The sequence below is a fragment of the Marmota marmota genome, unplaced genomic scaffold (assembly GCF_001458135.2).
Source record: "Marmota marmota marmota unplaced genomic scaffold, marMar, whole genome shotgun sequence".
Taxonomy (NCBI): domain Eukaryota; kingdom Metazoa; phylum Chordata; class Mammalia; order Rodentia; family Sciuridae; genus Marmota; species Marmota marmota.
Window position 1 is genome coordinate 22503245 of NW_026000037.1, and position 22189 is coordinate 22525433.

At 37.2% G+C, this 22189-nt stretch overlaps 1 protein-coding gene across 6 annotated transcripts in view; it reads right to left on the reverse strand.

Annotated features, from left to right (window-relative positions):
* Sap130 (Sin3A associated protein 130) overlaps nucleotides 1-22189 on the reverse strand; it is a 72312-nt gene that overhangs the window by 27061 nt on the left and 23062 nt on the right. For 5 of the 6 annotated variants that reach the window (XM_015479103.2, XM_015479104.2, XM_048812156.1 and 2 more), the window contains 8 exons: nucleotides 19807-19954; nucleotides 19553-19643; nucleotides 19243-19347; nucleotides 16422-16563; nucleotides 12954-13075; nucleotides 10796-11098; nucleotides 9154-9331; nucleotides 2906-3010 (listed from right to left, as the gene is read on the reverse strand). In XM_015479103.2, the coding sequence (XP_015334589.1) occupies nucleotides 2906-3010; nucleotides 9154-9331; nucleotides 10796-11098; nucleotides 12954-13075; nucleotides 16422-16563; nucleotides 19243-19347; nucleotides 19553-19643; nucleotides 19807-19954 (1194 nt within the window). The remainder of the gene's footprint in view (nucleotides 1-2905; nucleotides 3011-9153; nucleotides 9332-10795; nucleotides 11099-12953; nucleotides 13076-16421; nucleotides 16564-19242; nucleotides 19348-19552; nucleotides 19644-19806; nucleotides 19955-22189) is intronic. The other variant, XM_015479102.2, reaches the window with a different exon arrangement.

Consider the following 22189-nt stretch of genomic DNA (forward strand, 5'->3'; position numbering starts at 1 on the left):
GGATAGGAAAGGTAGCAGAATACAACAGTTACTAATATGGCATTATGTAAAAATGTGGATGTGTAACCGATGTGATTCTGCAATCTGTATTTGGGGTAAAAATGGGAGTTCATAACCCACTTGAATCTAATGTATGAAATATGACATGTCAAGAGCTTTGTAATGTTTTGAACCAATTAAAAAAAAAGGAAAAAAAAAAAAAAAGACCCTCCTTCAAAATAAAAAATTTTGAAAAGGGCTGGGGATGTGACTTAGTGGTAGAGCACCCTTGGGTTTCATCCTAAAGACCCATGCATATACACACACACACACACACACACATACACACACACACACACACAAGTATTAAAATTTGCAAAGGCTTAGAAGGAGTTTTGCTTTGTATCTTAAGAAAAGAAGGCAAGAATGGTTGCAACTACTCTTGTGTTTCTAGCATTTTAAATTATACTGTATTAAGCAAATAGTTTCACTATTTTTTTCCCCATTTTCTTACATATTATAATCAACAGTAAAATTTTTTTTTTTAGTATTTTCACAGAAGATTTAACAGGTCACAGAACAATTGTAACTTTCCCAATGATTAAGATAATATAATCTTATCTTAAGATATTGCAGGGCTGGGGACATAGCTCAGTTGGTAGAGTGCTGCCTAGCATGCACAAGGTCCTGGGTTCAATCCCCAGCAACACACACACACACACACACACACACAAAAGAATAAGATTACATTGCAGTTTCAGCTTCCAGCAACATTTTTTATGCTCCTGCACTAATGTGCAAAATGACAACTGCAAGTACCTTCTACATCAAAGTCTTGGTCCCTGCTCTTTTCTCTGCCAGACACATTCTGACACCAGAGAGCACATGGTGTTTCCTTCACGCTTTTTACCTCTGCGAAAAGATTTACCTCTGTAAATCATTAGCTCTTTCTCCCATTACTTTTTATTCCCTTTATACTGTTTCTTTTTCCTAATACATTTTTTATTTCTCTACACTTATAGGAAGTAAGGTTAAAGGGAATGGACGTTTTGTGTCACCGCAACCTGTCTGTAGAACCCCAAATGACACCCAGAAAAAATAAGGGTAATTAATAATTTTTCTTTTTAAGTAAAGCTTTATGAACAGTAGATCTAAGATGATTAAGTTATTATTTATACTAAGAAAAAAGTGGAGATGTAAAAGAATCTTATCAGCAAAACTCCCCCCCCCCCCCCAGTACTGGGGATTGAACCTAGGGCCTCACGTGTGCTAGGCACACCCCAACTCTTTTAAAATTAAATCTACTTTTGTATTTGTGGTACTAGGGGATTGAACCCAGGAGTACTCTACCACTAAGCCACTAAGTTAAGCCATCCACAGTCCGTTTTATTTCTGAGACAAGGTCTCATTAATTTGCCTATGCTGGCCTTGATCCTGCCTTAGCCGCCCAAGTAGCTGTGTTATAGGCATATGCCACAGTGCCAACAAGACTTCACTTTAAAGAATCCATTAATGCTGGGCACAGTGGCACACACCTATAATTCCAGCTACTGGGAGGCTGAGGAAGTTTCAGGCCAGCCTGAGCTACTTAGCAAAAGCCTGTCTTTAAAAAAAAAAAAAAAACATGGCTGGGGATGATGTAGTTCAGCAATAGAGTACCTGCCTAGCATGTGCAAGGCCCTCAATTCAATCCCCAGTAGTAAAAAATGAATGAATAAAAATAAAGGAAAAAAAATAATCTATTGAATTGTTACACATGGTGACACACATATAGTTCTAGTTTCAGCTCCTCAGGAGCTGAGGTAGGAGGATCACTTAAGCCCATGAATTCAACACCACTTGGGAAATATAATGAATGATACGCCATATCAAAAACAAAAATGAAAAAGAATCTATTTATCTACAGTTATACGTAGAAAAAGACATGGAAAGGAATTTCAAAAAATGTTATCAATAAATATTATTCTGGGCAGTGAGACTGGTAATGAGGGTGGGGAACAGGATAACAATTTTTACTTCATACATCAAATAAACACACACACACACACACACACACCACCTTTCATTACATTTATTTTTATATAGTGCTGAGGATCAAACCCAGTGTCTCACACGTGCAAGGCAAGCACTCCACCAACTGAACTACAACCCCGGCCTCAACATCTTTAATTTTAGAAAGTTTTATTAATTTTTTTTTTTTCAGTGCTTGGGATCAAACCCAGAGCTTCATGAGTACCAGGCAAGTACTCTTTAGCACTCAGCTACACCTCAAGTCCAATGGAAGATTTTTTTGAAATGGGTCTCACTATGTTGGTCAGGCTAGTCTTAAATTCCTATGTTTAAGCAATCCTCTTGCCTCAGTTCCAGTTAGCTGGGACTAGAGGTGTGCACTACCATGCCTGGCTTTTCACACTCGAATATTTTTATATTGTCTGGTTATCATTTTCCCAAAATAATATTACTTTTATAATTAAGAAGAAAAGGAATACAGGAAAAGCAAGTACTGACTATTATTGTGATTCTTTTTTTTTTGGAGGGGGACTGGGGATTGAGCACAGGGCCTTGTGCATATGAAGTAAGCACTCTTACCAACTGAGCTCTATTCCCCAGCCCCTGATTCCATTTTTTTCAGAAGTAACAACGGGGTATTTACTACAAGGCAGACTTTATGCCAGTGCTTTAAGTGCATCGTTTCATTTAAATGCTCAAGAATCCTATGAGGTAATTTTATAAGCATGCCCATTTTATAAATGAAGCAAACAGAGATCTGAGAAGTTGAGAAACCTGTCGAGGTCATGAAGCCAGAAAGAGCATATAAAAGATGCACAAGAGGAAATTATATGAAATTGGTCACACTTATTAGATTCTTCCCTTCACAAAGACATATAATTAAAAGTAACAGTGGTAAGAACATTTACATGCTCACCCTGCAGGCCTGGGTGACCCAGATGTACTCCGCATGGAGCTCTCTACTCGAGGACTAGCCACTTCAGGAGGCTGAGGAGGAATGAGGGTTTTCCGAACTGCCATTCTGAAAGAGATGACACAAACCGGGAAAAAAGCAGTCTGAGGATATAAAGGACATGAAATACAAGACACACATTTGTCAGGTATAGCCATAGGAAAATAAAAGCACTACATTGATTATGTATCTTTAAAATGGATTTTTAGTATATCACATAACACAGAAATATTACTTAAAAAGCCAAATACTACTAAAGGCTTTTAACAAAATGCAAGTCTGGTCCTTTTCCCCATTCCTACTCACTTCCTGCCATCTCCATCCAGAAAGTAACCATGGTGACTCTTTTATATGCTGCTTCTAGCATGCCACACCTCCTTTCTACCTAATGTTATTAATATGAAATGTTTATGATCTTTATTATGCCTATGTATTGATTTAGACCTGAGCAGGTCCTCAGAAGCTATGTGAAAAAACTTATCAAGGAAGAGTTTGAGATCAACTGTATTGCTCTGACTGAGAATTTCCCACTGACTTTAGCAATGTGGACATCACAAGTGATCTTCAAACATTTAGCTTGAGTAGAATGATGGGAACTGATGCCAGACAAGAGTTGGTGTAAGAAGAAATGGCTAGAACTAGAACATGCCATTTTTTCAATGCTTAATCCACTGGGCTGCTAATATCTCAAAAAGTGTGATCAACTACCAGACAGCTCAGGTCTCCTGGTAAAAGAACTATGAAGTAGTATTCACACAAGAAGCAATAAATAAATAAATAAATATTTTTTTAAAAAGTAGCTCTAAAATTTCATCAAACCTTTAGTTAAACTAACAACTTACAGAAAACGCAAAAGACAAAAAATACAAACAGAACTACTCTGTGAGTGTAATCAGTTGAATTCCCTGTAAAGATACTGTATATTCAAGTCCTAATCCTTATACCTATATGAATGTGACCTTACCTGAAAATGGGGTTTTTGCAAGTTACAAATATCAAATTAAGATCATTACAGGCACTCCCTGAATCCAATTACTAGTACCCTTAAAACAGGAGAGGAAAGGAATATTTGACACACAAACATGTGAATATGGAGGATTTTCCAAATTGCCATTTTGTATATAAACCCTCAAATGACCAAATTTAAGAGTGACAGTAGCAAGTGCTAGTTGGTGAGAGTGTATATGGGTGTAACTACTTAGAAAAGCCATAGGCATTATCTACTAGAGGTGAAAATAAGCAAACCCCATGACCTAGCAAATTCCTCCTCAGTATATGTAAGAGACGTATCCATGTGTGCATCAAAACTCATGCACAGAAATGTTCAGGATAACATTCTAAGCAAAACCTAGAAATAACTCAAATATCCATGAATAAACTATGGGGTTATTATGTAATGGTTACTGTATATAGCAATAAAAAATTACAATCACATGCAGTAATATAAATGGATCATACAAAAACTAAGCGAAAGAATTCAGACTTACACAAAAAAATGCATAAAAAATGCATAATACTGGGTATGATTCTATTTATGAGGTCACACCTTAGAAAAACTTGTTAATTACTTTTGTGAGAAGATGCTACTTAAATACTATTGTGGTTAGACACTGTATTCATTTTGTGTCAATTCATTTTGTACACGCCTTAACTGGGCAGAATACAATGAAAATGCTGGAAGACTAGCAGAAGAATTGGAGAGAGCAAAGACAGATAACTCCTTTATTTTCTTTGCAAAGAGGAACAACAACAACAAAAAAAAGGCAGGGGATGTTGGTGGTAGAAGATGAAACAACATGGGCTCAACAGAATATATGTATTTTTTAATGTACATTTTTTAGTTGTAGGTGAACAAAATACCTTTATTTTAGTTTTATGTGGTGCTGAGGATCGAACCCAGTGCCCCACGTGTGCTAGGTGAATGCTCTACCACTGAGCCATAACCCCAGCCCTCAACAGAATATTTTTTAAGACAGAAGAAATGACAGCATGCATTGGTTAGCATGTAGAAGGCCCTATGTTTGATTCCCCAGCACTGAAAATGAAAAAAGAAAAAGAAATGACAGCATGTTTATGGTTTTGATGTGACTGATTCTCTAAGAAGAAAAACTTGCTGGGCATGGTGGCACATGCCTGTTAATCCTAGTGGCTAGGGAGGGTGAGGCAGGAGGACTTCGTGTTCAAAGTCAGCCTCAGCAACTTAGTGAGATCCTAAGCAACTTAGCAACTCAGCGAGATCTTGTCTCTAAATAACATATAAAGAAGGGCTGGGATTTGGCTCAGTGGTAAAATACCCCTGGGTTCAATCCCTGGTACTAAAAAAAAAAAAAATAAAAAAGTAGAAAAACCTGCTAATGTGCCAGAGAGAGGAAGAAGAGCTCCCTCTAGAGCACTGTTATTGAGTATGCAAGAGAGGAGGATATTTGTTGGCCAGCTTAAGATCCTACTTGAGATTTGTGAGGATGAGCAAAAGGCAAGGGGAAGGCAAAGAAATTGAGGGATATACAAGGAAATGACTGCAAGTGACCACCAACTGATTTGGAAGAAGAGGAAAGAGGCCAAGAAAGACAGTGATGGAGACTGAAAAGGTGGTTAGGCCAAGTGGACAGAAGACTCATATGAGGCTTGCTGGAGAACTGCTGGGAGGGAGGTAGAAAAAGGTTGTGAGCTATGGGACGTAAGAGCAATAGAAAACAAGGTCAGTGAAGTGTTGATGATGCTAACAATGTGTACACAGGTGGCTGGGGATACAGCTCAGTTGGCAGAGTGCTTGCCTCACATGCATGAGGCCCTGGGTTCAATCCCCAGCACTACACACACAAAACAAAAATGTGTACACGTACTGCTCAGAGAGGGCAGAGGAAACATCCGAGCAGCCAAAGAGTTGGAAATTTTTTTTTTTTTTTTTTTTTTTAATTTTAAGTCAGGGTCTCATTACGTTGCGGGGCTGACCTCAAACTTGCAATCCTCTTGCCTCAGCCTCTGATTCACTGATATTACAGGCACCTCCACATCCAGCTCATTTCTGCTTATATTGAAGGGAAAGACAGGAAGGCTACCATCACAATTGCCAGCCAGGAATGTGGTTCTGAAGGGCACAGAGACATACCTGCAAAACTAAACTTGAATCCAATCGAGTCCTATGGTCTGCCCTGTCCAAAAAAGGAGCCATATAGCACTACTGAGCACATGAAATTTGGCAAGTACAACTGTGTTATTATTTGTATTTTTTAGCTGTTACAGTGCTAGGGATCAAACCCAGGGTCTCTCACATGCTAGGCAAGCACTTTATCACTTAACTATGCATTCAGACTTGTATTATTTTTTTCACTTTAAGTACTCTGAACTTTAAATCAGATATTCCATTTCAGTTATTGGCACACTTTTCACTGTGCCTGGAATAGTTTGGCTACACAAAAGTACTTTTTCCAATACAAATATGAAATCTAAATACAGATTAAGTGCTTTTGAGGTGAAATGGCTAGAAAACGGCAGTGGGGCATGACGAGAATCTACCAAATGCCACCAAGTGATGGGATAAGAAGATATATAATCACTATTTCCGAGAGCTGCAGGGGAAGTACAGTCTCTGAGGAATAGCCATGTTTAAAGCAAGAACGCATGAATAAAGAGGAGGGTATTCTGCTGATGACTGATGTGACAGAGAACACAGCAGAAGAGTTTTTGGAAGGTGACAAAGTATGAAAGAAGGAACAGATTTTTTTTTGTGTTCAGTGTTATAAAATTTCAAGTTACTGGTGTGGATTTATTGTATCCATCTATCCGTGTTAAGCACTTCTTTAAATCAGGAAACTCCTGCCCTTCAGTTTTGTTAATATTCTTTGCGTTACTTTGTAAATGATTCTCTTCCATTTCTCTAATCTCTCCTGTTGAAATCCCATTAATTGGAGACTGGATCTCCTCAACTGGTTCTTTTCCTGCCTTTTTACTCCACTTTTCAAATTTCTTATCTGCAAACTCTTTTTTGAGTTTTCAATTTCTATTATCATATTTTAAATTTCATGACAAGCTTTTCTTGTTCTCTGAGCGGTCCTTTTCTATAGGATCATGTTTGTGCATTTCCTTTTATCTTTCTGAAGATATCATTGATAGCTTTTTGTTCATTATAGTTTTATTCTCCTTGCCTAGCCTTAGCATCTTTCCAGTTACTTTTATGGGCACATTTATCAGGGTTTCTGTGTTCTAATGTTAGAGGAGCCCTCAGATACCTGGTTATGCTTGGTGGCATAATCATGACTAGCAGTGGGGAGGACAAAGAAGCTGGATAAAGGGCTTGTCTACTATGAGGTTCACTGGAAGGTGGTCTAGCCCCTGTACTTAGGCAACCCCTACTGTTTGTATCATTAAAGCTTCCTGCTTGGGCCAGGTAGATTCTCCAGAGGAAAGTGGAGTTCTCTCTCATTTTCTCTCTACCAAGTCAAGTTCAACTGCCAAGGCTAAAAGGGGAAACTGTACTGGGAAGTGTATGCATTTCACCCATGGTTGGGTAGTTATTTAATTCACTTCTAGTAAAATATCTGTGGCTCCACTGTGCTGGTTGATCCTAGTGAACCATCTGCAGAGTTTGCACCTCTAGATTTCTGATAGGATGAAGAAGGGACAATGTGCCCCACAGTGTGGATACAGAACAGTATTCTGGGCTCTAAGTATTTCTCAAAAACAGATTTTAAACAAAGATGTTCTTATCTTCCCCCAAAGTAGGCTTACAATTTAGCTTTCTCACAGCTAAGGTTGAGATTACTTGCCTAGCTGCTTTCCAGCTTTAATGTTTTGTTGCTGTTGTAAGCGCTCCTGTTTTCTTCATCCTTCCATGCCTGTAATCTTTCTTTAGAAAATACCCAAGTTCAGGGCTGGGGCTGTAGCTCAGTGGTAGAGTGCCTGCCTAGCATCTGTGAGGCCCTGGGTTCGATTCTCAGCACCACATATACATAAATAAATAAAGGTCTATCAACAACTAAAACATATAAAAAAAAAAAATACCCAAGTTCAATCAGACATTATTTCTCTCTCTCTCTCTCTCTCTCTATATATATATATATGTGTGTGTGTGTATATATATACACACACACACATACACACATATACATACACATACACATGATGGGTGTGATTCTATATCATGTACAACCAGAAGAATGAGAAATTATACATTTATATATGATGTGTCAAAGTACATTCTACTGTTATGTATAATTAATAAGACTAAAAAAACCCTCAAGTTCTACAGATTTTGAGAGGAAAAGAAGTTTAGATATGCACGATCAATTTGGTATCTTAACTACAAGCTTTGCTTCATTAATAGGGTTATTTCATTGGGCCTGATTTATGCTTTAAAAAGGACCTTCTTTACAAAGTATTCATAATGAGTAAAGATAGAAACTCTGGTCATACAAAGCTCTGTGCATCTGAAAACCTTGGATGACCCTAGTTCCAGCAATTTAAGTTTGTGCTAAGCTTTAATCTTTTTTTTTTTTTTAATTTTTTGATATTTATTTTTTTTTTTTAGTTTTCGGCGGGCACAACATCTTTGTATGTGGTGCTGAGGATCGAACCCCGGCCGCACGCATGCCAGGCGAGCGTGCTACCGCTTGAGCCACATCCCCAGCCCAGCTTTAATCTTTTGATGCCGATGCTATCAGCTCAGCTAAGCCACAGAAACTCTGAAATGTGGTTGCTCATCTCCCATCACCAGAATGTTTAATAGCACAGCACATATCTTCCTGCCTATCCCACCAACTGAGAGGCTTACACAATACAAAACACGACCTGCTACTAAAAATGAGTCTGAATACACTGTGAAAACTGCTTGCCCTTTGCAACAACTCTTGTTGAATGGGGAGGAAAAAAGTATACAGTATGCATTAATTTAATACCCAGACAGGTCTGGAGAGTTAATTAAAAGCTACTTTAAAGTTTCTAGGATTAAACTTACAGTACAAGAGAGAACTCCCATAACATTATGCAACAGACAGGTAGAAACTGATACCCCACTGACTTAAGGATTCTTAATATCATATAGTCTGAGTTAGACAAGGTTCTACCGAATAATCCTATGGTCAAGTTGTTTTGAAGGAAAATTAAAAACGCCATAGAGAAGAGAGATTAGGTTGCTACCAGCACTGAATATGAGAGGCTAGATATTAATATATCTAGAACTCAAGGCATCACTTGGCACTTCTGGGTCTACTCACCCATCTGTGGCAGGTTTTTTCCGGAGGATGCTTGGCCGAGGGGAGGAGCCCTGGGCTGGAGCATTGGTGCTAGCACCCTGGCTGTGGGTCTGCACCACTGTTGTTGCTGCTGGAGCAGCACTGAATGGACTGCTAATAGGGTTGGCTACAATTGTGGCTCCATCTGCCAATACCACTGCTGGAGGAAAGGGAGGTGGTAGAAAACAAAGAGGGAAACAAAAAACATTACTAAAATATCACATAAGACATCAATGAAAACAATAAGACTATAGGCATTAGGTATCCGTGTCATAATTGTTCCACTTTGAGAAGACGAGAGGGTCTGGGGGTGTAGCTCTGTGGTAGAGCTTTCACCTAGCATGCATGGGGCCTTGGGTTGATCCTTAGAAACATCAAAAATAAAATATAAAATAGAAGAACAAGGGATAGTGTACAATGTCCATCTGCCTAAGAGCAGAGAGCACAGTTGGGGAGGCTATGAAGCTTACTCATGCAGATTAATATCATTATTTTCCTTTGCTCTATAATCAGTTACTCAAAAATGAGATAAGATATACAAAGTACACAGAGTATCTCACTCTACTATCTCAGTTCACATTTTTACTTACATAATCCTTGTCATCATTATTCCCATTATAAAAATGGGAGAACTGAGAGTCAAGAAAAGCAAATTAAAAAAAGATCCATAAATAGAAAACATGATCTGCTGGCTTGATAGTATGCCTCAAAGTACCCTTCAAGAAATGCATGGATACAGTTTTTGAAAAATATGACTCCCTTTGACTCTTAAAAATGGTACCATCTTCCAGTCTATCTTTTTGGAAGACACTTGACCAACAGATACTTTAACTATATACTTTAAGTTGGCACCAAAATACTGGTCACCATGAGACCATCACCAGAAACTATGCATGTTTGACAGTTTTTAAACCTACAAAAATGGCAATTTCATAGAAGCCATCCTAATACAAGTTTCTTAGCAGGAGCTATAAAAGATGTAGATACATTATTCTTTCAGATGGGCCACTATGGACAAATTTCATCCCTATGACAATATGTTAATGATGAAGAATATAACACTTTGATTAAATAGTTACATCTGAGATCTATGGGCAACTGAAATTCTTAGTTTCAAGCTGATCTTCTCATGTTATAGTTAACATAAAAAATAATCTTTATGATCAGTACCTAGGCTAAGAAATACTCTAACTACGTAAGAGCAACTGCTAATTAACACTGCACACCAAACAACTTTGAAAAAATAAAAGAACCTACTCCTTTAACATTTCTTTTTAAGTACTGACAATATTAGCTGACACTAGTATGAGATTTTACAGCTTTATATACAGCTCTGAGGAATATCTTAAACTGAATGAGAACACAACTTACAAGGTAAAAGTTGCTTCCTCAACTAAGCTTTTTAGAGAAAGCTTCCTGCTATGCACAAATGCATACTGTGCATGTCATTTCTAATGTTTACAACGACCCTGAAAGTCAAGTTCTAAGCAACTCATGTTATAAAGAAATTAAAGTGTAGAAAAATTACCTGAGACCAAAAAGTCATCAAGTGGCAAAACTAGGATTAAAACCCAAATATACTTCTCTTTTCCATATCAACTCTCACGCAAAAAGTTAGATTTACCTGAAGTTTTCCCTTCAGGCTGTGGCTGCTGAGTACCCATTGGTGCAGGCTGAAGCCCTTGAGTGTTGATTGGGGTTGCTGAGTGGATTCCCTGGGTGCCAATTGGTGCTGGCTGTATCCCTGGTGTCCCAATGGGGGCTGGCTGGATACCCTGTGTACTGATGGGTGCTGGCTGGATCCCTTGGAGATGTCGAGCATGTGATGCATCCACTGTCATCAACTGCATGGGGTTTAAGTGGACAGTAGATGCTACACCAACTCCAGTCTGAGCTGTGATGGCAGAGTTTGGAGCCTGAGCTGAAACTAAAAATGATGCAAAAAGGTGACTACAAGAAGGTTAGGATTGAACCAGGGGCACTTTTACCATTGAGCTACATCTTCAGTCCTTTTTATTTTTTATGTTGGGATAGGGTCTTTCACTTGCTGAGGCTGGCCTCAAACTTGCAATCCTCCTGCCTTAGCCTCTCTGGTTTCTGAGATTATAGGTATATGCCACCATGTCCAGCAGAAGGTTAGCTTTGATCAGACACAGTCCATAAAGGTTGAAAAACACTAAAATAAGAATTTTTTTACTATAGATATAAGTGATTGGTTTATAAAAATAATACTATTTTTTTACACAAAACTATGTAATTTTCTATGTATAATACATAAAACTAGGTTCTGGCAACTTTCATTTTTTTTAAAACTTTCTACAATCTATTATGATCTTTCTGTGAATTATAAGAAATAGGTTGTAAACAACATCCAAGTGCAGTAGTGCACATCTGTAATTCCAGCGACTTGGGAGGCTGAGGCAGGAGGATCACAAGTTCAAAGCCAGCCTCAGCAACTTAGCGAGACCCTGTTTCAAAATAAACCATTTTTTAAAAAAGGGCTGGGGATGTGGTTCAGTGGTTAAGCACCCCTAGGTTCAATCCCTGATAACCCCCTGACTCCGCAAAAAATCAGCCATTCAATTCCAAATATTAGCTAGGTAACTGTGCTAAATAATACAAAACTTTTAAAATAAACCCATGGGTCCAAGGTCAAGAACTTTTGCTTCAAATGTTAAGATCACAGACACTTCTGAAATACAATATTTAGAATTTCAAATAGCTTATGGAAAGAAAACAAGCAAGTGTCATTTTCCTACAATGCAAATCTCATCTATTATGTATATTAAAACAGAACAAAAACATCCCTGAAAGCAAAAAAGAAGAGATTTCACACTATTCAAGGAGAGAAACAACTACAAAATGACAACTCTTTTAAGTTATCAGAACAACTGAGAGATTTCTGAATATATTCAATACCATACAATGTTTGAAATTCTTGAGCAGCATCATCCAATGGAAATATAGTCATGTAATTTTAAAATTTTCCAGTACTACATTAAAAGGTAAAAACAGATCAAATTTTAATAAAGATATTTATTTAATCCAATGTATCCAAAATACTGTCATTTCAAATGTAATTACCATGAAGTCATACTTATTTATCAAAATACTTAATCTATATTTCTATTTTATAAAGTATATGATCAAAAGAGTAGTTTCACCTTGCTAAGTTGTTACAAACATATTTGAAACTCCTTTAATTGTAATTAAATTTTAAAATTTTAGTTTTTTATTTGTATTAGCCCCTTTTAAGTTCTCACGGCCATATGTGGCTTTGGTTGTTATATTGAACCATGGGGCATATCTATAATCTGGACAACAAGGTTTTTGAGGACCAATGTAAGCTATCTCACAGGAAAATATTATATAAACTCAAATTTAAGGATGATTTTTCTTAAATTAGAAAAATACCCCACTATTTACAAATCAGGTTGGACTAAAATTTAAAACACAACAGGTATTTCACAAAATAAGAGAAAACCTCCCAAAATACAGCTTTATACATTATAACTGTACTCTATTTTAAGGTGTAGCAAAAGTTGTTAAAGTGATTACTTTCAGGGTGGGATAAAACTATGCAGATATCACTAATAAGTGAAACAACCCTTTCGTTGATCACAAAGGTGGTGATCTATGCAACTTCATATTTTAGACTTCTCTGAATCTGGAAATAAAAGCTAGAATACAAATTCCATCTAGAAATACCCCCTAACCAATTTCTCTCTCACTGCTGGAAAAAATAAAAATGTGAAAAGTCATCTTAAAAGTAGGGCTCATACCTGGGTACTGTCGGATAGTGGACACAGAACTGGTGATTGGTGTGTAGGTATGTGCAGCCAGTGGGTATGCAGAGGGTGGATAAGTTGGCAAAAAGTACTGGAACTGAACAGGAACTGATGGTCTAGAGATACAGTACAGATCGTATTAAACAAAACTGTTATTTTCTTCTTTACCTTTAAATTAAATTATCCTATCCCTCCCAATCCTGCTGACCCTCTTCCTTCCTAACTTCCTAAAGAGCTTCTCCGAAATTGTGTTTCGAAACTCCAAGATCAAGGGATATATACTAAGATAGTGTAAGCTTTTATAAAATACATAGTTACTGTAAAGATTTAAATCAATTAAATGTAAAAACACAGATAATATTTTATGAATGATTCTTGAGGATACCAATTACCAAAACTGCCTCACAAAAACTCAGTTATCACAATTCTTCCCTGCTCAATGCCACTTGAAAGATACTAAACCCAGGGTTTTTTGTTTTTTAATATTTATTTTTTAGTTTTAGGTGGACACAACATCTTTATTTTATTTTCATGTGGCGCTGAGAATTGAACCCATTGCCTCACACATGCTAGGCGAGCATGCCACCACTTGAGCCACATCCCCAGCCCTTCCGGCAAATTTTAACACATATACACGAAACAGATAATCTTAACCTCATACAAACTGACCCAGAGACCAGAGAAAAAGAAATGAGATTTAACCTCCCCTGCTACCACTTGGTCCTGGTGATTAATGTCAGGGCCTTCCACATGCTATGGAAGTGCTTTACCAGAGAACTCCATTCCCAGCATTTTTTTATTTTATTTTGAGACAGGGTCTCACTAAGTTGCCCAGACTAGTCTCCAACTTGGCAATACTTCTGCCGCAGTTTCCTGAGAGCTGGGAATATAGGTAATGCCATCACACCCAGTTCTAACTTTTTTTTTTGAACTTAATATAGTCTTGACATAAAAATTTGACAGGGAGAGTACAAAAAATATTATAAATCAATTTCACTCCTTACAATGATGCAAAAACTCTTAAATTAAACGGAATTAAGTACTATATAAAATTAAATACACTGTGGTTAAATTAGGTTTATCACAGAAAACTGGAATTAGACATTTGGATTTCTATTCATGCTTTCAATCTTAAAAAGTCCAAAGAGAACAATCATTTGAAATAGTTGCAAAATATTTACAAAAAATATATGATAGCATCTATACAAATTCATAACAGAAATGCCAAAGAAAATAGGATTTTTGTTTTCAAATTAAAAATGGTATCTAACAAAATCTATAGTGAATTTTCAGGAGAATTTCCATTCAAGTTAGAAGTAAGACAAGAAGACTCACCATCTCACCTTCTCAGTTTATAATATTTTTCTCATATTCTCCCTGTCAAATTTTAGTATCAAGGCTATATTAAAGGTCACTGTACTGGATGCTTCTAACCAATGTAACTGGTAGACCCAACCTGATCTTTTCTTAAAATTGGGCATCTCGCCACAAAACCATGAAAAGATAATTTCGGCTTTACTATAAATTACTGCAAATTCTGAACCTGCTTGGAATGCCTGCCCGTGCCTTGAACTCACCCATGCCTGGCTCTCTGACCAGATAGCAGCCCTCTCTGAAACTTAGTGACACCTCATAAATATTGGCCTTCCCTGGCCAGACAACGACCCTCTCTGAGGCTCTAATGGTCCTCATAAATTCTGATGTTGGGGCCAGCAAAAAATGTAAACTACTATTAGTGTGATGCTTGTCAGAGTTCTGTTATCTGTAACCCCCCTTTGTGTAACTTTCTGGGCTATAAAGCTGGGCTGCAGGAAAGCTGGGGTGCTGTCTTGTTCCCGCCGTTTTGGGAGGGAGAGGCAGCCCGGCCGGTCGAAATAATAAGCTTGCTTTAATTTGATTTTAATTGGAGTCAGTGGTCTTTTCTTGCGTCCTGGTCTAACAGTAACAAGATTTAAAAAAAAAAAATCTGTATAGAAAACTGGAAACAGATCGTCTTGAGTACCCACAAAAAACTGCTCTTATTTGTAGACGAAATAAATATCTACTTAGAGGATCTAAAAGAATCTATAAACTTTTAGAGCTAAAAGGAGTACGTAGCAAGGTGGATGAACACAAGATCAATGTATTAAAACTTATATGTATTCCTATAAACACTAAAAATAACGAGATGTAAAAATCACCCAGTTCTGAAAGACTATGTACACTCACCGTAGGAGAGGGGAACAACAAATACAGAATGTGGGAAGGAATGTAGTTAAACTGGAGGTATCGGCATACATTCAAATGGTTAAAAAAATGTTACTTCCTACTTTTGCCTAACAATAGGGCCTAGAAGAAATATCAACCCTTAGGCAAAAGCAGAGATGATGCCTGGATGTTGGTTTCAAAATGACAAAGGGCTCCTTTGAAAAAACAGCAGATTCCAAGACTCAGTAAGACTTGGAATAACTTGTAGTAGAAAATAAAGAAGAGCTAGACTGGAGACATGGTGAAACCTACCTAAGAAGTCTAAAGGGATCTCAAGGGCCAAACTGGAGATCATTTGAGCACCAATATAGATGATGGCAATGGATTATACTAATGAATAAAACAAATCCATAAGCCCACATTGATTTTAAAAAATAAAATACTCAAATAAATATAGTAGATAGAAACTTTCTTAATATGAAAATGCCAACTAATAAATGTGGAAGAAATGATACTTTGAATAAGTATATTTTGCAACTATCATATTGATAATTAATTTGCGCAGGAATTATCAAGCCTAAAATTATTGGGTAAAAGTTTCCTGGAGAATAGGAATATTTATGGTCTCAAAGTATTTTCATACAGATTATTTGTTTACAGTAGGAAAAAAAATGGCAAGTATCATCTTCATTGAGTTAATATAATCAATAATGGGACAAACAGCCTAAACTCTCTAATGATGTGATAATGGTGAGAACACATCTCTTAAATGATAATTCCTCCAAAATAGCTAACCATGAAGAAACAATGTAATAAAACCAAATTGAAGGATATTCTAACAAAACAACTGGCTTATGTATAGTTTTAAAAAAATGTCAATGTAGGAAGGAGAACAGAAAGCTAAAGAATCATTCCAGAAATCTGTAACTATGGTTAAAAAAGGGACTGTGTTGTTTTAGGAGTTACAAATGGAGGCACCTTGGATAAAGGGTCACAATCCTGCAACCCTGCAACCCTTACTCTCAGAATGACTCTAAATACACACACACACACACACACACACACACACACACACACACCCATCAAACAAAGAATGGCTTAATAAAAATAACACATTTTCCTGTGAACACTGAAAAAGAAATTATACCATGTGTTATTTTCAGGGGAAAAATTTGAAAATATAAACATATGCCTTATTTTCTGGGACATTTCAGTGAAATATCAAAAACAATTAATGACACAATGGGGCAAGCTAACTGGCCCACTGCCTCCTACCTGTTGTCACTTCGGGTTTCCATAGCCACCGGATTTGGAGAGGCCCGATGTCCTGAAATGGGTATCAGGCTACTCCTTTCTGCAGGGTAATCAGGCTGGATCCGAGGAGAAGTGTGTGTGATCTGCTGAGGTACCACCTTAGCTACAAACAGTAAAAGTCAATTATATTACTACCCATATACTCTTACTGGTATGCCAAAATATTTTTGCTAGCAGCAACCTTACAATGCAGTTATAAGGTGGGATGTTTAGTTTTAATCAAAATAAAAATGAAAGATGACTACAAGAGAGTCAAGTGAATTATTTTAATAATTCACTAATATATTCATACTATTATCTGTTTAAAAAGGGTTAATAATTAAAAAAAAATTAGCAACCAGGTCTCCTTCTCTCAACCTGGCTTCTTTTTAAAAAAAAAATTTGGTACCAGGGATTGAATTCAAGGGTACTTAACAACTGAGCCACATGTCCAGCCCTTTTTAAAATATTTTAATTTTGAGACAGGGTCTCACTACATTGCTTACGGCCTTGCTCAAGTTGCTAAGGCTGATTTGGAACCTGTGATCCTCCTGCCTCAGTCACCTGAGCTGGTGGGATTACGGGTGTGCAACCAACTGGCTTCTTGGAGATTCCACTTTTTTTTTGCAAAAATTTTTTAAAGAAGTAAACTCTTTAAAAAAGAAAATCAACAAAATATTGAACACAAAAATGGCAAAGAACTTAAAATTCTACTTTGGAATCAGTCTTTTTTTCTCCTATGACCCAACACATTCCTTTAGTAACAATGGTTAAATTCAAGATTTAATCTCACCTGGCGAAAACAAGTAAAATGTGGAAAACTCCACTTATGTGATTTTAATATATTCTGTAGAACCCTAACCTGGAAATTAATGCTTTGTGGTTATATCAGGTTTCCCCTCTCAAATGAGAAATCTTTTTAGAGGAATTCTATTATGATGTAACAAATATTTGAATTACTATATAAGAGAGCAAAACTAGAACATAAAACTGATGAAACTTAAGAATGAATATATTCATGTCCTCTGGTACTTTAGGTGAGTTTATTTCCAGCATAATCTCTTAGGAAAGCACAGGGACACTAGTAAGAACCAACTTCTTAAAAACAATTCTTCACATTGGGGGTGTCAAGAGGAAGCCGGATACCTCCAATTTTACTTTACCCAAACCAGTAAAGAAAGATACAATGTCCTCTCTTTACTGGTCTGGGTTTCCTCATAACTGTAAATACCCTAGTTAGCCTCCCAGCTAAGGAACAGGCTTGCCTCTGTTCTTACAGCACTGAGGACAGCTGATGACCTATCAGGTGAAGCCAGAAAATGGTCTAAAATTGAGATATGGAACAACCCATAATTTTATCCAACAAAAGTGTATTAATGCTAAAACAAGTCTGAGAGAAGTTTGTTTTCTCTACTGCCAAGTCGTAGCAAGCAATAATGTGAGAAAGATCAGCAGTGCAGCATTATCTCTGCTAAAGGCCTGACGTGGTGTTCAGCACATATTTTAGGGCTGGCATGGCCTGCTTACCTAAAGAGGAGTGGAAATCTCTGGGTCCCTATCATTATTCCAGGAAAGTGTCTTCGAAGTTACCAAGGAGACCAGGAAGCTGTTGCCTATCTCATTTATATAGTAAGAAAGACCTAGCAAGTGGGGAAGTCATACCTCTATATCAGGTTACCAGACTTCTGACAGTTCAGTATGTCAGTGTGTCCTCTTCATAAAAAGCAAGTCTTCTTAAAATCATATTATATTAAAAATAGGGAAGATGTCTCATATCTTTGGAACACACTCACCATTACTGAACCAAAACAGAGAAAACTCTGGCAACATGAGTCAGAGAGACAGCTACATTTTCTGCTTGCTAGGCCACAGCCTCTGCTTTGGATATGGTAGTAGAGACATATCAGCCTGTATGACAGGCGACAGACATTGGCAAAGTGTGGTCTGTGAGCCAATCCAGCTTGCTGTTTCTATATGGTCTGTGAGCTAAGAATGGGTTTAGATTTTTAAACAGTTGAGGGGGAGGATATTTCATGACATGTGAAAGTAATATGAAATTCAAATTTCTCTGTCCATGAGTAAAGTCTTACTGGAACACAGTCAAACACTCATTTGTTTTTATATGGTCGTCCATGGCTGCTGTGACACAGACCTACATAGCCTACAAAGCCTAGAATATTTACCATCTGGTCTTAGAAAAGGTTTGGTAATTCCTGCTCTTGATGACTCATATTTAGTTGCCAGAATGTTTCATAGTATTCAAAATATTCATAGTATTCACATATTTAAAACAAGGAATAAACATGGTCTAAAATAAATTATAGGATGATCATGAAATATCATGGGTTAGTAATCAGATGACAACTGAGAGTGATCAATTTGAGGCTTAATGCTCTTCCCATAGTTGCATCACCCAAAGATTTTTTTTCCTGAACAGTCTATGGAAGTGTACAGGTTTTTAAATTCAGATCTTGCTTTTCCTATTGTTCTTTTCTGACTATGTCAAAGTTGACTTATTTCTATATGAAGTACATATAAGAGGTACAGTTTGATAAGAAAGGCATTCAAAACCAGTTAAAGTTAAAACTTTCAGTACTTGAAGATCACTATCCTCTTTTTTTCTCCTACTATCAATGCCAGATCTGTATGACAAATAATATTCTAAGTCAAATTCAGTGTTGCTTTTATGATCAGAAATTAAAAACAATAACAAAAAATAATACTAGCCTTGGACATGAAGGCCTGGACAAAGGGGCTGAAAATTTCCTCATAGGCTTCTGTGTGAAGATCACATAGCACTTACCGACTGGGATGTTTGAGGTGGTCACAGCAGTCGCATGGGATGAATGGGAGGGCATTGTCATGGTAACAATTGTACTCGTGGGAGCTTGTGTGTGTGACACAGATCCTAAAATGAGGGAAAAAAGGAAATTCTTTAACAATGACCTCTCTGCACATATTAGAGATTCTTAAAAACCTTGGAAAAGGTCTTGAAAAGTTGTGAGAATTTTTCTAGCCTGTTGTTTTCCTCTGAAGGTGACAAATGAAAAATTCAGTCACCCCTTATGTCCCTTTTATCCCTGGCAGGAAGGAGAGCAGGGCAACTGACTTACCGGCAGTGGTTGCTGAAGGAAGGGTGTTGGTTGCCAAAATAGGTGCTACTGTTGCTGCGGCCACCGGTGTGCCAGTACTGAAGATGGTTTTCTGTGGGGGGAACCCCGCAACACAGTTATAAACAAGAACATTTCCCATTCCATTCAGTCCAAAAGTAATCATCGCTCTCATATTGCCAGGTCCTCAGAAAGCTGTGCATGACTCTGGGTTTATCCCACAAAGTACACAGGTGATTCTTCACCTCTGGTTTTACCTGAGCCATCGTATGAAGCTGCTGTTTTGGCGTCCCTAATGCAGGGTGAGATGGTAGTGTGATTCTTGTTGTCACATCCCGTGACTGAGCAGGACGCTGAATACTAATTGCTGCAGATGGTGGATGCTGGATAGACAAAGTGGGCCGACTGAAAAGACAGAAAAGATATTATGTGATTTATAACTAGTGCACAGACACAGTGCAGGCAGTCAAGGTCATTTACTATCTCGTACAGATTACAGTCACAAATTGTATCTTTTCATAGGTCTGTGAAGTCCACAGTTAAACCAATATTTGGTCTTTAAGTCATACCAGTGAAATAAATGGTCCACTGAGTTTCTCTCCTCAAACTGCCATAGTCTTATTTTGAAAGATATGAATATATACCACAAATTGAGTAAATTAAGCCGTAGTTATGAAGTAGTTAATCAACACTCCATACTATTTTGTGAGTGTGGTACAGGGGGATCAAACCCAGGGCCTTGGTAGACAAGGGATCTATCACTGAGTTACACCCCAGCCTTACATAACAAACTTGAGTAAGCATTATTATAATAATTACACTTTACTCTGGAAAAATCTAAAGATATACAATAAGGTTCTCACATGAATTTCTGACAAGTTTTCTAAGGAAGATTACAGGCAATCACAATTAACAACATTTAAACCTAACTCCTGAAGCATTGTCCTTCCCCTTAAACTTGTATCATACTTTACCAGATGGAAGGACATTCTTAAAATGACATGAAGTTCCAGTTACAATTGACTAATGATTGAAAGGGATAACAACACAGACAGCATGCCAATTGGTTGATAGTAAGGTACAGAAATTGCAACAATGGCAAGAAAACTTGACAATATAACAACACTGTCTTCTCAAATCAGAGGGAAAAATGGACTATTTAATAAATGGTGTTGGGAAGACTATGAAGCCATTTGAAAATGATAAATTTGTATCCCTACCTCACAAGTATGCTAGGATGAATACTAAAAGAATTAAAGATTTAAGACAACTAAGAAATGTATATGAAGAAATGATGGGAGACTTCTTTATAATCCCGGAGTGAGGGAAGCTTTCTATATGTTAAAAGCTTTCAGAGTTGGGGATGTGGCTCAGTGGTAGAGATCTTGCCTAGCATGTATGAGGTCCTGGATTCAATCTTTAACACTGGGAAGAAAACAAACACAAAAACTTACAAAGTCCAAAAGCTACAAAAGAAAATATTAATAAATTTGACTATGTGAACAAACAAGCAAACCTTCTATACATGGCAAAACACAGTATTAAGCAAAGACAAAAGAGTAATCTTCCTAATAAACTATAAGATCCTAGAAATCAACAAGAAAAAAAAGGAAAAGAGGAGCAAAAGTATGAATAGCCAGTTCACGAAAGAAAGAAGGAAAGAAAAAAATGAATGAATTCCTTAAGAAAACATCTTCATTCTCTTTTTTTTTTTTGAGACAAGGTCTCACTATTTGCCCAGGCTGGCCTTGAACTCCTGAGCTCAAGCAATTCTTCAGCCTCAGCTTCTCAAGTAGCTGGCACTACAAGTGTGTGCCACTGTGCCTAACTCACTCTCATTCTTAAAGAGAGAAATTCAAGGTAAAATACACTGAGATAGCATTGCTTACTGCTCACCTATTGGATTTTTTAAGAATGTAGAAGGGTACACTGGTATAAACCCTAAGAAAGGCAATCAGATGGTAGATATCAAAATTACAATTGCATATACCCTCTGTTCACATGTATAATCAAACAACTGTAAGATTATTCACTGTGATATTATCTATGATAGTAAAGAACTGGAGACAACCTCAAATCCATTTACACAAGGGATCACTATGTTGCTACTAAAAAAGTGATGGCACCCTTCCAATATGTTATATGGAAAAAAGTAAAAAGAAATATATGAATTAAACATTCTTCTGGGTAAATAAGATAAAAATAAGAACTGCATTTGAATCTGAATAGATTTGCATAAAGAGATACTAAGAGGATATTCAAAAAGCTATTAACAGGTTGCCTTAGAAAGGTAAAAGGCTCTCTCAGATCTTTGCTTCCAAGATGAAAAAAAGAAAAATGGAACAATGGTTGTGCCCGCCCAAAGGGCCACATCCACACAGAGCCTATGTGCTGCATGGGCAACTGCACCCAATGTGTACTCAAGGACAAAGTCATTCACAGCAAGGTAATTAGAAATCATTCTTGTAAAGTCTAGAAGATCAGACACCCGTACCCCAATTTATACTTGCTGGTGCTGCTTAAGACTACTGAAGTCCATGGAAGAAGCAGAGTCCTTAAGGACTAAAGAAAAAACTGTCCTCTGGGTAAAAAAATTAAAATGGAAATTATACTAAAAGAAGGAAAAAGGCAAAGAAACAG